Source organism: Myxocyprinus asiaticus, chromosome 43 (assembly GCF_019703515.2).
Source record: "Myxocyprinus asiaticus isolate MX2 ecotype Aquarium Trade chromosome 43, UBuf_Myxa_2, whole genome shotgun sequence".
Lineage (NCBI taxonomy): Eukaryota > Metazoa > Chordata > Actinopteri > Cypriniformes > Catostomidae > Myxocyprinus > Myxocyprinus asiaticus.
In genome coordinates, this window is record NC_059386.1 from 22393048 (window position 1) to 22407670 (window position 14623).

At 37.5% G+C, this 14623-nt stretch overlaps 1 protein-coding gene across 2 annotated transcripts in view; it reads left to right on the forward strand.

Annotated features, from left to right (window-relative positions):
* LOC127433787 (E3 ubiquitin-protein ligase CBL-B-like) overlaps nt 1-14623 on the forward strand; it is a 97187-nt gene that overhangs the window by 33645 nt on the left and 48919 nt on the right. For both annotated transcript variants that reach the window (XM_051685989.1, XM_051685988.1), the window contains one exon: nt 11423-11569. In XM_051685989.1, coding sequence (XP_051541949.1) covers nt 11423-11569 — 147 coding nt within the window. The remainder of the gene's footprint in view (nt 1-11422; nt 11570-14623) is intronic.

Here is a 14623-nt window from a genome sequence, read left to right on the forward strand (position 1 = left end):
ATGTTAAAAGTCCACCCACTCCTCTTTCTTATATTTCTATTAATCAAAAACAGTGTCTCAAAATGACTGGTTTTCGTATCCGCTCTAAAGTGATGTCACTTTAGAGCAGGCCACACCCACGACTGGTGACGGACTCCATCCTATTATCATAGATCCTCCCCTGAGTGATCGACACACAGTCTGCCATTTTTTGTCCACGCTGGAGCAGCTACGGTGAGAAGAATAATGTCTCAACTTCGTAAGTGTTATAAGTGTTCTGTTGTTGGTTGTAAAAGTGAACATAAGAGTCTTCATGTGCTCCCGGCATCAGAGCCACTGAAGACGCAGTGGACAGGGTTTGTTTTTGAAGCAAATGTGCCCCAAAACATGCCAAAATTCGTGTATGTTTGTGCAAATCATTTTACACCGCAGGATTTATAGCATATAAAGCAGGATTTTCCAAAAATTTGACTGTCAAGCGTGGATCAGTACCAACTGTTCGTGTTCGAGCTTTATATCCTGAAGATGTAAGTATCGCACTTTATATTTTGTGAATGCAAATCGCCTTACCGAATGTGCTTATTAGCTGATTCCATGGCTAATGCAGCTAAAGTTACCATTGTCTCTGATTGTATTCACGGAGACCAGAGCTATGTCGTTATAGCTTGTTTGCACATGACATCACGTCACTGCGTTGCTGTGGTGTGAAATGCAGATGGAGGGCAGGAAGTGATTTTCTACATAAGAAGCACTATCACAAACTCAAAATGCCTATGTTTTGCATCATTTACGGTTGCTTAAATCGATCAAACCGAGAAACCACAAGGAGCTTTTATTGTGTACCAAAAGATGTTGTTCATAAGAGGGGAAAAATGCAAGAAATTGACTCTGTCCGACACTGGTTCATACATATATGGCTGAACTCCGGTATTTACGGTGTCAGTCATATTGGTTCTGATTTGTTGTTGCTATAGTATCCGAAGCACGAGCTGTAAAGGCACAGCCCTCTTCCGGAATGGGGGCAGGGAGCAGCAGCTCATTTGCATTTAAAGAGACACACACGAAAACAGCGTGTTTTTGATTCCACCCAAAAAAGAGGCATTTACAACATGGTATAATAAATTATCCGTGGGGTATTTTGAGCTGAAACTTCACAGACACATTCTGGGGACACCTGAGACTTATATTACATCTTGTAAAAAGGGGCATAATAGGTCTCCTTTAAATATTTTAGATTACAAGAAGCTTGTAGCTTGTGAAGTTACAGTTGCAAAGCAGCTTCCTCAACCCAGGTGCTAACCGCTAACCCAAGGCTTTGATGAGAATCTGGTGTTAATTTTTTAGATTTTTATTGAAATCTTTTCCGCATATCGAATACATTTCATTCCACCACAACGCTGCACTCTGACTGACAGCTGACCAGCTTGATGACAGTGTTTATGGGAGAGGGTGTGTGCAGCTGAATGTAGGTCAGCGTGAAAGTGAAAGACGATAGCGCAGGAGAGGAGGCGAGCAGCGCAGAGTCCTACAGGTGTCAGGAAACCTAGAGAATGTCACACCGGCCGTTAGACATGACAGGTGCATCTACGTCTCTCACATGCTCTTCTGAACCACACACTTCTCGTAGGGCCTCAGCTGCAACATGCATGAGGAGAATACAGGGTTGTGTGTGAGTGTATGTTGCAGAGTGAGGTTGAGCTACAGATGTGGAGAACCAATCTACAGTTCTGTAGTTTCTCATCAAGAAGTATTGGGTATGGTGCTTACTGCTCATTAGTGTGGACGTGGCCATAGAGCAAGAGTGTGACAAGGCAAACTTACTGTGCCATTTGGTTAACAAATACCTAATTATTTTTATTCAACCAAAATACATACTCAGAATGAACTAAGAATATAAGTCTATAAACTTTAATTTGAAAGGATGTTTATACATCTCCTCTGGCACCAAGGTACGCTTTTCCCATACAGCATATTTTTTATTGACATTGATGTATCTATGCTCTTGTCTATGCTACTTCAATGGCTCTACAAAGAAGTAAAGCATACGTTCAGCATTTGTTGTGCAAAGTACAGGAGTCCAGTGAATATGAATGAGAAACAAGTGAGTGAAAGACTGCAATATATTACAATTTTGAATTGCTATACACTACACATAAGGAATCGCAGTATTATGCTATTGTGACCAAAATATTGGCATGATAAAATATAAACTTATAAACGCAAACCTATCATGACATTTAAGGTTACAGTGAGGCACTTATAATGGAAGTGAATGGGACCAATATTTGGAGGGTTTAAAAGACAAATGTGAAGCTTATAATTTCATGTAATCACTTACATTACTTCTGTTAAAACTTGTGTATTATTTGAGCTGTAAAATTTAATGGTCGTTTTACAGTTTTAGGGTTTACAGCAATGCATTACTAGCATTACTAAAATCATGTTAACATGCATGTTGTTACATGCACTTTCATTGTAAGTGCCTCACTGTAACCCAGATTGTTGCTTTTCTTAAAGAAATGGAGGGACAAGTCAAAATAAATTTTTGTGGTAATCTACATTATGCAACAAATACGGTCGATTGAGCTTAACTTGTATTGAATCCGGAATATTCTTTCAAGCAATTGTTTTATGCTTTTTAGAAGTGTGATTTTTAACTTTATTTCTAAAAATCATGTTTAATAATAGAATTCCCAGTGAAGAACTACACTATCAATGAATCCTGAAGAGAGCTCCACCAATTGAAGAAGTCGCTGTTTCCATGGAAACAGAAAATACAGCAAAATAGCTCAACAGTGAATGACCACTCCCATGAAGCATTGCAAATGATGTAATCGAAATCAAAACCTACACTTTAAAACTCAATATATTTTTGCATATTGTGACAATAAGTGATCCTAAATACTTTAATATTGTACAATATTTTTTATTTGTTTATGTAATTCGCAGTGCTTCATTGGATTGTTGTCAATTCCCTCCAAAAGTGTTTCCTTTGCAAGGGTTTTCATATAATGATAAACACACTTGAACCAAGGTACACTATTCCCTCATGTCATTTTGTTACTGACACTGACGTGCCTGTCCTCTACGCTACTTCTATGAATCTATGATGAAGTAAAGCAGGAAAACAAGTGAGTAAAAGATTGCAATATATCACAGTTTTGAATTGCAATACACAAAACATGAAGAATCATAATATAATTGTATTGCAACCAAAATATTGATAGAACATTGTATTGCCAGGACCCTGCCCCCAGGTCCCACCCTTAAAGAGTGGGTCTCTCTCTTTCTCTCTCCAGAACTTCTCTGCCTTAATGGTCAGACCGTTAATCAAATCAATGCCTGGTCTCTGACATCACGATATGGCAAATAATTGTTCAGTACTCCAAGTACCTTTTATGAGTCTACATTTGACACTCCCTAATGCCCCCCTTTAGACCCAACTATTATGAGGTACTTAACCCTGATCACACTTCATTAACATAAAACAGTGTAGACCTGTGTGATCTTTCATGAGCGACAATGAGTGCTTTGATCTAGCTTTGTTGTTTTAGAAGTTGAGGTATGTTGTCACCGTTTTGGGTAATTTTACTTCCACTGTGATAGCAATGTAATGATAGACTCTGGGGCCCATGATTCATTTTGCAGCTCTGACTTTCCTCACAGAGGTCAATTCCTGCTGGACTGCGGTGGCCTTTAAAGGATGATGGGGCTTGATTGCAGGGCAACTTAGATGTGGCCTCTCACACAAAACTCTTCAAGGCCTGCAAACTTGCTTCATGCTCCAATTCGGGACATTTAGAAATGCAGTAGCTTTACCAAAATGTGGCAAATGGAAACATGCAACCCTCACTGGGCCACTTGACAACAGCCACGTGGCAACAACCAAAGCCGAAACGCTGTGTGCGCATGTTTCTGTGTGTGAATGGAGGTGGATATTAGAGGTTGCGACAGGAAATCCATACAGATTGTTCGAAAATAAGCGCTCTTCAGAGTAATTTCACAGTTTTTCCCTACTAACAAGATGAGCTCAGATGAACCCAAACCAAGCCACTTTAAAATCATCTGTTTTCAAATACAACACTGCCATCCTCTGTCTCTCAATAATAAATGTGGTTTTATGGGGTTGCAGTTGGAAACACAGAGGTCATCCACAAAGCAAGAAGCAAGTGAGGGTTTCTAGATTTGGCGAAGACAAAGGGATGATCACATAAAGCCTCACTCTCTGGTCAGGGTTGTAAGGCAGCGGCTTCTTAAAACAGCAGGAATATACCGTATTCACACAGTAGCACCATATTTGATTTTTGACATGAACGACAACAAGGCTGTGAGTGATATTCTTACAGTATTTTCAATGGTATACACTACCATTTGAGTTTTTATATGTACTCAAATTTTTTGGAATGATGTTTCTTTTTTTTTTTTTAATGTTTCGGCAGCAGAACGATCCAAAACACTTTAAACAACTGTACAACCCTGAAGAAAGTCTATCCCTCACAGCCTCGTTGTCATTTCCATCACAAATTAAAGATGGCTAATTAAAGACTGTGAATAATGTCCATAAGTTCAGACAGTATAAATACCATTCATTATCTCCATAGAGAAATTGGTTTTAGCAATAATCTATAAACCTATAAACACAAAACGTCTTTGAGCTTTTCCTTAAGCAATGTTATATTCTGATGTAGAAGCCACAAGTTGATTTTTAACTTAATTTATTAAAATTGTGTATTAGCAGACTTCCCTGTGAAAAACTATACTAAGTCAACACTGCATTTACGGTTGAAATCTTTTTCTCTGTTTTTATTGTTCTAATGTCATTGTTTGCAAAACATGCAGTTATAGAGAGCGTTTTCAAAAGTCTCTGGCTATGTCTACATTAATCTGGATAAAAGTAAAAATGCGTTTTTGATTTCGAAACACAGTTTTCAAATATTTTCCAAAAGTTTCTCATCCACACTGAAACATTTGAAAACTCTTATATCCCCTTACTGTGCATGCGAAAAATCGCAGTTCCATGTCTGAAACGCAATTGTCCTCGTGTTCTGTCGCCGGACAGCAATTCAGAGTAAATTTCCCGTCGCCTTTGAAGGAATGCAATGTAAAGGTTGTACAAAGTAACATTTATCTTCAACAATGCTATCAAAGTGTAAGAGTCTAAGAACTTATAGATATTACAGTTTAATTTTTTGTTAATGCATGATTTTTGGTAAAGCTGCTTTGAAACGATGCATGTTGTGAAAAGCGCTATACAAATTTTGGATGGGAGGCATAAACATCGCAAAATCAATACATTTTCAAGCAAAAAATTAATTGGTGTGGGAGAGGGCTCTACAATACAAGAAGTCACTCTTACCATGGAAAAATAAATTGCAGCAAAAGAACTCAACAGTGACCATCCACTCCCATGAAGCATTGCGAAATACATAATCGTAATTGAACCTTCACTTTAAAACTTTGTAGATATTTGCGTATAGCTGAATATTTAGTAATAAACTTAAAATATATTGTTTTATACTTATATTTAGTGACAATAAGTAAATAATTTCATATTGTACCATCATTTTTTTGTTCGATTACATCGTTCGCAATGTTTATGAAATTGTTGTTCATTCCCTCATTGATTCAGTTCTCAAACCACAGTGGGCCAAATCCCGTCTGCTCACCACAGATGTTGCTGTAGACCTGCATGCTGGTGATACGTGTGCTTGTATTAGCGCAGAGCGGCTAACATGCGCAATTAAATCGGACTACCTTTGATATCGTGGTGCATGTGACCCATTTGAGTTCTACATGAGAATTTTCTATTTTAAAGCATTATGGAGCAATTCAACCATGTCAAACTGCTAGACTGCCCAGGCATTCTGAACAGAACTGACGATGAAACAGAAAACATGGATAGCACAAACTCTCCTGTCATAAACAAGTCGTGGGTATGTTAGTATTTTGGATTGAAAGACTCGCTTGACTGTTGTAGCGATGACAAATTGTCACTGTTGTCTTTACCTCATTCCACAAGGCAAAGAGCTGTCATTAAACGATTGATGATCACATGTTTGTGACTATTTTATTTTTTATTTTTCTGTATTATTTTTTTTCAGCAACTGAAGAACCTTATTTTGTTGTGGATGTCCTAATGTAGATACTAAATTTGCACTTTTCAAAGAGCTCAATAAAATATTTAAATTATATTTTGGTTGCTTTTGTGAGATAATAAATGCAATTGATTGTGTAAAATAGGCACATAATATCGTAATCTCAATTGCAGGCCCCTGAATCGAATCGAATCCAAATTGTGGCAGACTTTGAGATACTGCCAAACATCAGATCGCTGGCTAAGAGAATCCATATAAGATCGTATTGTGATGAAACTTGCGATTTACACCCTTACACTTACTGCGTGGTTGCTAGGTTGTAACTTACTTGTTACAACCTAGCAACCACGCAGAATACCCTAGGAACTGCATAGCAATACAATAAAAACCATTTTGAACACCTTAGCAACCAAAGCAGAATTAAGTTGCTGACACTAGAACAAATAAGGAGAAACTACATTTGCAAAGAGAAGCAGGTACCTAGAAAATTAGTGTTATTTTAAACAAATCCGACATTTTGCACATGTAGCGGTTATGGAATTTTTTTTGGAGACAAGCTAGTTTTGCTCATCCCAGATTAGGATCCAGCTATATCCTGCTGATCCATGGTATTGCATGCGGTAGAAATGAGTACTATGGAGTACTGGCCCTGTTCAAGCACACTCCTGCTCCTCTCGATAAGAAGTGAGGCATCAAAAAGTGGTAATGCATATGGAATTAACATACGTTAGTTGCCTCTGGGCCGAGAATATTGTTCTTTTTTAAATTCAGTTTCTCCTACCTCAGGACAAGCCTCTGTACAAGGATCTCTCTCTCTCTCTCTCTCTCTCTCTCTCTCTCTCTCTCTCTCTCTCTCTCTCTCTGTGCATCCTTCACTCAATGTTTTCAGAGGTGCTTCTTCTCCCTGGCTTTGTGGCTAGCATGTGACATGTTATCAGTCTGTACTGCATGGATCAGGTTGAAATGATTCACGGACATGGCTGAGAATTGGTGAGTCAGAGGTGTTAAAGTCTTAACAATAGCTGACTTAACTCAACAGTCAGCACACTGGCTTCTCTTAGATTCATTTGTGTAATAGTGTCACTTTCCGGATGTTAGAGATGTAAAATATTGCAATTTGTTTTTACAAATTGATTCTGTTTGAATGTTTCCTGGTAATGGATATACTCGTTAGAGATTAGATATGCACATATGTAAACATTTAACATTCATTCCCCTAGATTAGATGAGTTTCTCATGGAAACTGTATGCAGGAAGAGAAAAGGGAGAGAGCTGATTGGATTGAAATCTCCAAAACTATTTGTCCAGATTACATTTTAATAACTTTTTTCAAGTCAGAAATGATAGAAATCTGACAATAATGGTATTATAAATGTAACTTCTTTAGCTCAAATTAATATGTACTAACTGTATTTTTAAGGCTGGCCCAGCTATTTCTCATCAAATTAAAGACTCATCCCAGCCAGAGTTCCAGAACTGTGTCAGAATTCCAAATCTGTTCTGTAGTTAAATCTGCATTTCTCCAAACTAACAGTAAATTAATTAAACTCTCAGCAGTTTTAGTACTACTGCATAAAAAAACAGGATGATAAAATGAGCAGCGACTCACTGAAGTGACAACTTGTAGAGTTAAAGGTGTAAAATGTTCTCTTGTGGGTTCATCAGAGACTTGTAAAGAAATAAAAAGATCCCTTGGCTAAGTTGAGCTGAAAGAACTTCTATTGCCTCTCTGAAGCAAGTACCACAGAGAACCAAAGGAGTATATCACATCAGATAATATCTGACAGTTCTAGCAGTTTAAATTCTCCCATGACATTAGTGAGAGGTTTAAGACTTCTTAATATTTATTTATTAGGGCTAACCATCATTCAACCAAACAGCAATGTAGATTCAAAATCTTTAATGCAAGAAAATTGAGAAAAAATAATTTGTCTTCCATTTCTCACTAAATTAACAAATGGTAGAATATTCGATGTATTATTTAAAATGTTTTTTTTGTTTACATATTTACCGGAATTACTATTACTATAATGTAATGTATAATATAATATAGTTTACCAAGTATAAAGTTGACCAATAAGACACATACAGTATTTTAAGTATTTGGACATATTTTAATATTTGAAATATTATTTTCATGTCATTCTATACCTGTGCAATATTTTCAAAATTTTCCGTGAAGGAAATCATATCACTATTTTATGATGTGATTCCAAGTTAAATATGAATAAATGACTTCTTAAGGTGTATGTGTATTAAGCACACATAAGCCTTAAGAAATATGACATTTTGCATGACAACTAGGCTGATTGTCTTAATGACAATGAAAACAAGCCTTAAAACAGATAATTAAATCGGTTAATCGCATTATTTATATGACAGTCGTCAGCCAAATTTCATAATCATGACAGCCCTAATTGATATATCGGCAAGCCCTAGTCGTAGGGATGCACCAATAGCATTTTTTTCTCTCCTGATCTGATTCCGATACCTGAACTCTTGATATCAGCCGATCCCGATCCATTACAAGTGTTGTATTTTCCTCAATTTACTTAGAATATCTATATCTCACTGTGTGGAAGTGATTGTCAGTACTCTGACAATATATACAGTATATACATATAAATCGATAAAAACGTGTATCCTTTTAAGAAAAAAATATATTGTTAACTAGTCTACTGGATAATGCAGCAGCAAAATTAACAATAATTCCAGTGGAAGTCTTCAGTAGAAAAAAAGCCAGTTCTCAATCACAGTTATTTTTCAGAACCCAGTCAACGTAAAAAATTATTGTAATTTTTAAAATGATAACAGACCTTTTTCACATCCTGGTTTTGGAACACAGAAGTAAACGAATGCAGGGTAAACTTCAACAGCAGTGAATGGGAGATCACAGCAAATATTATTTTCACATACCCATTTGCTCCATGACCAAAAGAAAAAAATCCACTATTACATTTGAATGACTTTCCAGAAGAAAAACAAAATAGAGAGCGGTGGATTAAGACAGTCAGATGGGAAAAGATGCCAAATTTATTGTCACTCTCTCAACAGCTGTAATAGAAACCCTCTCACAGCTGTTTAAACTAATTCCAGGGTAATATAACACAAAGCATAATGTTATAAACTTACTCAATATTTTCAAAAATGATCATATAAAAAAGTTTGCTAGATTTACGCTGCTAAATAAGGTGGAAACATGTCTTCACAGTCTGTGAAAAAAGTCTATAATAATAATAATAATAATAATAATAATTAGTATTATTATTATTATTACCAATGATAATTATATATATATATATATATATATATATATATATATATATATATTTTTTTTTTTTTTTTTACAAAAATAATATATTTCAGTTGTAATTTCTTACATTTAAAACCTTCAGACTTTTTACCTCTAGGAAGACTTTTGAGTGTTTGTTTGTAGGCTAGTTCGAAGTAGTTTAATTCACTTTTCATTCAAAATCTGGTCAAATGCTCCTCTTGTGGTGTTCTCAATGGATGGTACAAGCACTGAGAGCTAAAAATAGCAGCACATCACAAGCCCCACATGTGCTATGAGTGTCTTTAAACAGAGCACTGCCCATTCAGTGAGCGCTCCTCACATGCAAACTGTATTTTTATTTATTTATTAAACACAGTCTTTTGCGATTCACGGTACGAGTCATATGGACTACTTAAAGGGTGCTTTTATGGTTCTTTTGTCATTTTTTGAGCTTGACGGTAACAGCCACTGCCAACACGCAGTATCGAATTTGGATCAGACTTATTTGGTTAAAAACATCAGTATCAGAACCGGATCAGTGCATCCCTCATAACAACTCTCAATAAAGTACTTCAGAATTCTGAGGTAATCAGCGCTAGCTCCGTGTTTGTCCGCCATGTCTCATTTGCCAACTACCACCTTCTTTTGTCGGTTCTGAGTCGCTGCTGAAGTGCTAATTGCTTTGTTACAGTTTTGTTTTGACAGGAAGATACACTAATACAACGAGCTAATTAATGGGCCTCTATAAACATCCAGATTTAGACAAGTACTGCAAATGTGAAAAGTTTTTTGTCTGACACCAGTGAAAATTGAGAGATTGTTTGTGCCAAACACGAGAGTAGGGGCTACAGGTGCCCCTTTGCAAATTGCTGCCTTACAAAACACCACTGCGAATCCTAAAAACTTGTGTGTGTTGTGCCTCAGAGGGACTAGTTATCTACCGTTCCTCCCGGCCTATCTCCAGACCTCCCTTGAGCTGAGTGACCTGGCGTAATTAAGTGCCACCTGAATGGTTGTTCTGAAAGGCGATTTATCTGCCTGCTGTAATCCCACAGATGTGAGGGGGGACGGCACAGAGGGGAGGAAGGGGAGGACGAGCCCCTGAGGGCTGCAATCCCTGTTTACCAGCCACAAGGCATAGTGGGAAATGTCAGCTTCATAAATCACACTGGGACAAAAACTTTCTTAATGACTTGTGGTACCTAGAGACAGAGTAACTCATTATAGGTTCATTCTGTGTCAACTCAAATAGAGGTCCCTGATTGTTTTGTATAATTTTACTGGTCTGAACATAAATGATAAACATAAATGATTATGAAAGCCAAAATATTAAATGCCAGTGATCAATATTTACGGAGAAGTCCATTAAAATAAGTTGACTTCAGCACCTCTTGTTGCATTATATGCCAATGGTGAGTCCAAAAATGGGAACACACACTTTTTTGTGTTGTTTTTCCATAGTTTGAGTGTCTATAACTCCAGAAGTATTTAAAGTATCTTGATATTCTTTTAAATTCCTTATATGGTTAAATCCCAGAGTAGCTCTCAATGTGGCTTCATCCGGATTTTTTTTTATTTGACCCGTTTACAGTGGTCGAAAACCAAATGTGTTTTGTTTTTTAAAATGTAGTGAAGTAAAAGTCAGCAGAAACAATTACACTCATTGAGAAGAAGTTATTCCAAAGTATTTATGTTTCATTGCTATACACATCTGCTCCACAGACAGTTCTTGTTTTTTTTAAGCTTAATCTTCCAGCAGTATTCAGCTGCAACAGGAGCAGATTTTGATTTCATTCTCTTGCCGAGGCCCCAGTTAGTGTCTGTGTTCTGGCATAGATACATGCCCTTCAGACTGCATGTATCAGATTGTACCGTATCCTCCTGCTGTATAAAGAGAGACGCGTGCAGCACATTAACTCTCAGAAAAGCTCAAGGACAAGAAACTTGTGTCTTTTAGTTCAATAGATAATGCTAAGGGTTCACTTTCTGTGTCTACACTCATGCTGAATGCTGATTTCCTGTCTGTTTAATGTACTGACCTTTGTGCTGTGGTCTTTGTCTCTCTTTCTCTCAGACGAAACCTCACCAAGCTCTCGCTGATCTTCAGTCACATGTTGGCTGAGATCAAAGCCATCTTCCCGGGCGGACAGTTCCAAGGAGACTCATTCCGCATCACCAAGGCCGATGCCGCCGATTTCTGGAGGAGATCTTTTGGTGAAAAGTAAGATTGAGCAATTTCTCTTGTTTCCAAAAGTATATCAAATCAAATAAAAATTTGCAGGTTGGTTTTAATGTATGAAGTACATTTACATTCTGCAACTTTTTGATTAGAGATGTATCTTGATTAGAGATGCAACATACGTTACAAATACTTTGTACATTAAAACCATTCTACAGCTTTTTGATTCAGTTTCAATTGATACAAATCTGCAGGAACACGTTTGGTCTGGACAGCCCCTAAGACTAACGTATGTGTCAAAAAGTTTATACATCTCAAATCATCTCATGGTTTCAGTGTACAACATTTTTAACACGTGTGCATGAAAGTTATGTCTGATAAAGTGCAGTGCTGAAGGCTGCTTAGAGTCCAGTGAAAGGGGCTGTTCACACCGAACTCGCTTGCGTCTGTGGTGGTTATTAATTTTCTATTTTTTTTTTTAAGTTTCTGCACCACTAGCACCACCAAACAGAATTGCAAAAATAAAATTGTTTTCAAAACAGCTTTCTGAATACGCCTCCCACCTGTCATTGATCAAACAAACAGATAGCTCTGCCCCAATTCATGCCATTGGTTCAGTAAATGTTATTGTCACTCAAAACAGACAGAGGAATTTTTATAATGCCACAGAGAAACAGTAATTATATTTTTCAAAAAAATGTACCTATGAATGGCTTAACTATGTCTGTCTCTACCTATTAAGCAGGGATAGGAGAAAGTAACACTGAAAGTTACGTACTTCAGCTTTAAACATGCGCTACATTAACCATTGCCCCACGTCATGCTGTTTTTTTCAGTATTTTGCACAGGAGTGCTGCGTTTTATAGACTCAGTTTCAAATTAAAAACAACTTCAACTTTAAACGCTTCTCAAGACACCTGGGTTCTATAATATTTGTTGTGCTGCATCTATTTTTTTAATATATATATATATATATTTTAGCGCAAGAACACTTTCGGACTGAATGGCCCCTAATAACTAGTAAAGTTCGAAGCTGAAGGTTGAGTGGGATTATGTGGACGTTATCTGCCAAATCAGATCAACTCGTTCCAGTTCCTCAGAACTCCAGTCAATTAAAACTCTTTATCATATAGAAATGCTTTTCTCTCCTCCATTTAGCAGCTTGTGAGTGGGGTGAACTGTCTGGTCATGGGCTAAAGTGCTGCACTTGAGTCATCCTGGTGATTTAGCATACATCTGCACACAAAAACAGAATGATGATGCCTTTCCTAACTGATCTAGTCAGTGTTTGCAAGGTGAAGGTCACTGGTTTGTTGATTTTACTAGGCTAATATGGAGCATTAAGGGTCTTCTGCCTCTGTCTTAATGCTGGAATATGGGATTTCCCAGATGGCTTGACTAGTCTGGGCTTGTTTGCTGGGCAGAATATCTGTGCACACATATTTATGAATGCTGGTGCTTTAAGAGACTTATTTTTTTATTTTACGAGTTTGTTTTAAGAGTTTTTCTTTGACCAATGCCCTTTTCCAAAACTTCAGAAAATTCAAGATGGAAGAGGAGATGATAAATATGTAGATCAAATATATTTAATTAATTAATGAAAAGCATTGACTTTATGTTTTAGTCTAATAAAAAATTATGATACCTAACATTTGCATATCCCATATTGTTATTCTTATTAGAGAGCAACTTAGCAACATGCTCAATCAATTGTGAATCAATTTTCCCGTGTGGGAGCATGAAGTTGCTGTCTATATAGAGCTTTCCAGATCAGTCACTTATGAGGTTCCATTGGTGATAGGATGCTGCCTTAGTAGGCAACTGCCTATGTAGGCTGTAGGCAGCAGGGCAACTTACGAGGTTTTGGAACACTTAAGAATTTATTTTAATTGCTTCTCCTGATAGGAGAGAAAATAATGAAATAATGTGGAATGAAGACTAATTTCCTTTCTGAGCACATCGAGTGCATATCTCTCTGGATCTGAGAAGTGCCGCCCATTTACAGATGGCAATGTTAAATTCATTCTCAGTCTCTCTGGCTGATGCATATTTAACCTCCTGTTAAATCAAGCAAATCAGAGGGTTAAAGGAAGTGTGTGTACACACACACTCGCATGCATGGATAAACTGGCAGTATGGGCTGCACAGAAACTCGACCACAACTAACGTAGTTGACACCGCAAGCCTGAAGTCGACTAGTCGCTCGCCACATGACTGATAAAGCACTTCTGAAGGAAATACAGCGAGTGTGATGCCCGGTGTCTCTGTGCTGAAAAGGTGCCTGAAATAGTGCCTCAAATAGGCCTATATGATGGATGCTGTTCGCTCTTTCAAGAACACAACAGTTCGACGACAGTTAGAAAGCCCTTCAAGTTGGAGTCCAATGACCTGTCGGAATACATCCCGATTGTCAACTTTCTGTGTTGGGACATCTGAAATGGATGCTGTTCGCTCCTTCAAGAACGCGATTCGGTGACAGTTTAGAATTGCGCTTTCAACTTGGAGTTCACTGACATGATGGAATGCATCCCCATTGACATCTGCATGCTTGAGCCTGTGGCCTCCTGAAACCTGCAGCTGCAGGTAGTCCAGGCTAAGTTAAATATGTTTAGACACTATGGGTCTGTTCCAAAACCTAGTGAGCTTCCTTCGGAGGCAGCATTTTAAGGCATTATAGGCACACTTCCGACACGAAGGCTGTTCCAAAACATAGGTATCTTTATTATGATGCCTCATAAGATATCTTGTTTTGGCTAAAATCTAGGGTATCATTATAAGTATCCTTCCCCGGGTAGACGATCCCAGAATGCACTGCGATTAGCTCGGTGGAAAAATAAATCCAAGATGGCGGACAAAGCGAGAGATATTTCCATTATAAATATAATCCATTCAATACTGAAAAGTATTGTTAGAAAAGTGTTTAATATCATAGAAACTGACTATTTTACCCAAATTGTGCACATTGTATTTATGCTCATTAGAGTATCGCATCATTCATCTCGCATCACCTGTTTTGAAATTGGTTGTGAGTCAAGTCTCACTCTGCGCTGAGAGTTTTAAAAAACGCGCGGAGCTGCTGTCTATGTAGAGCATTAT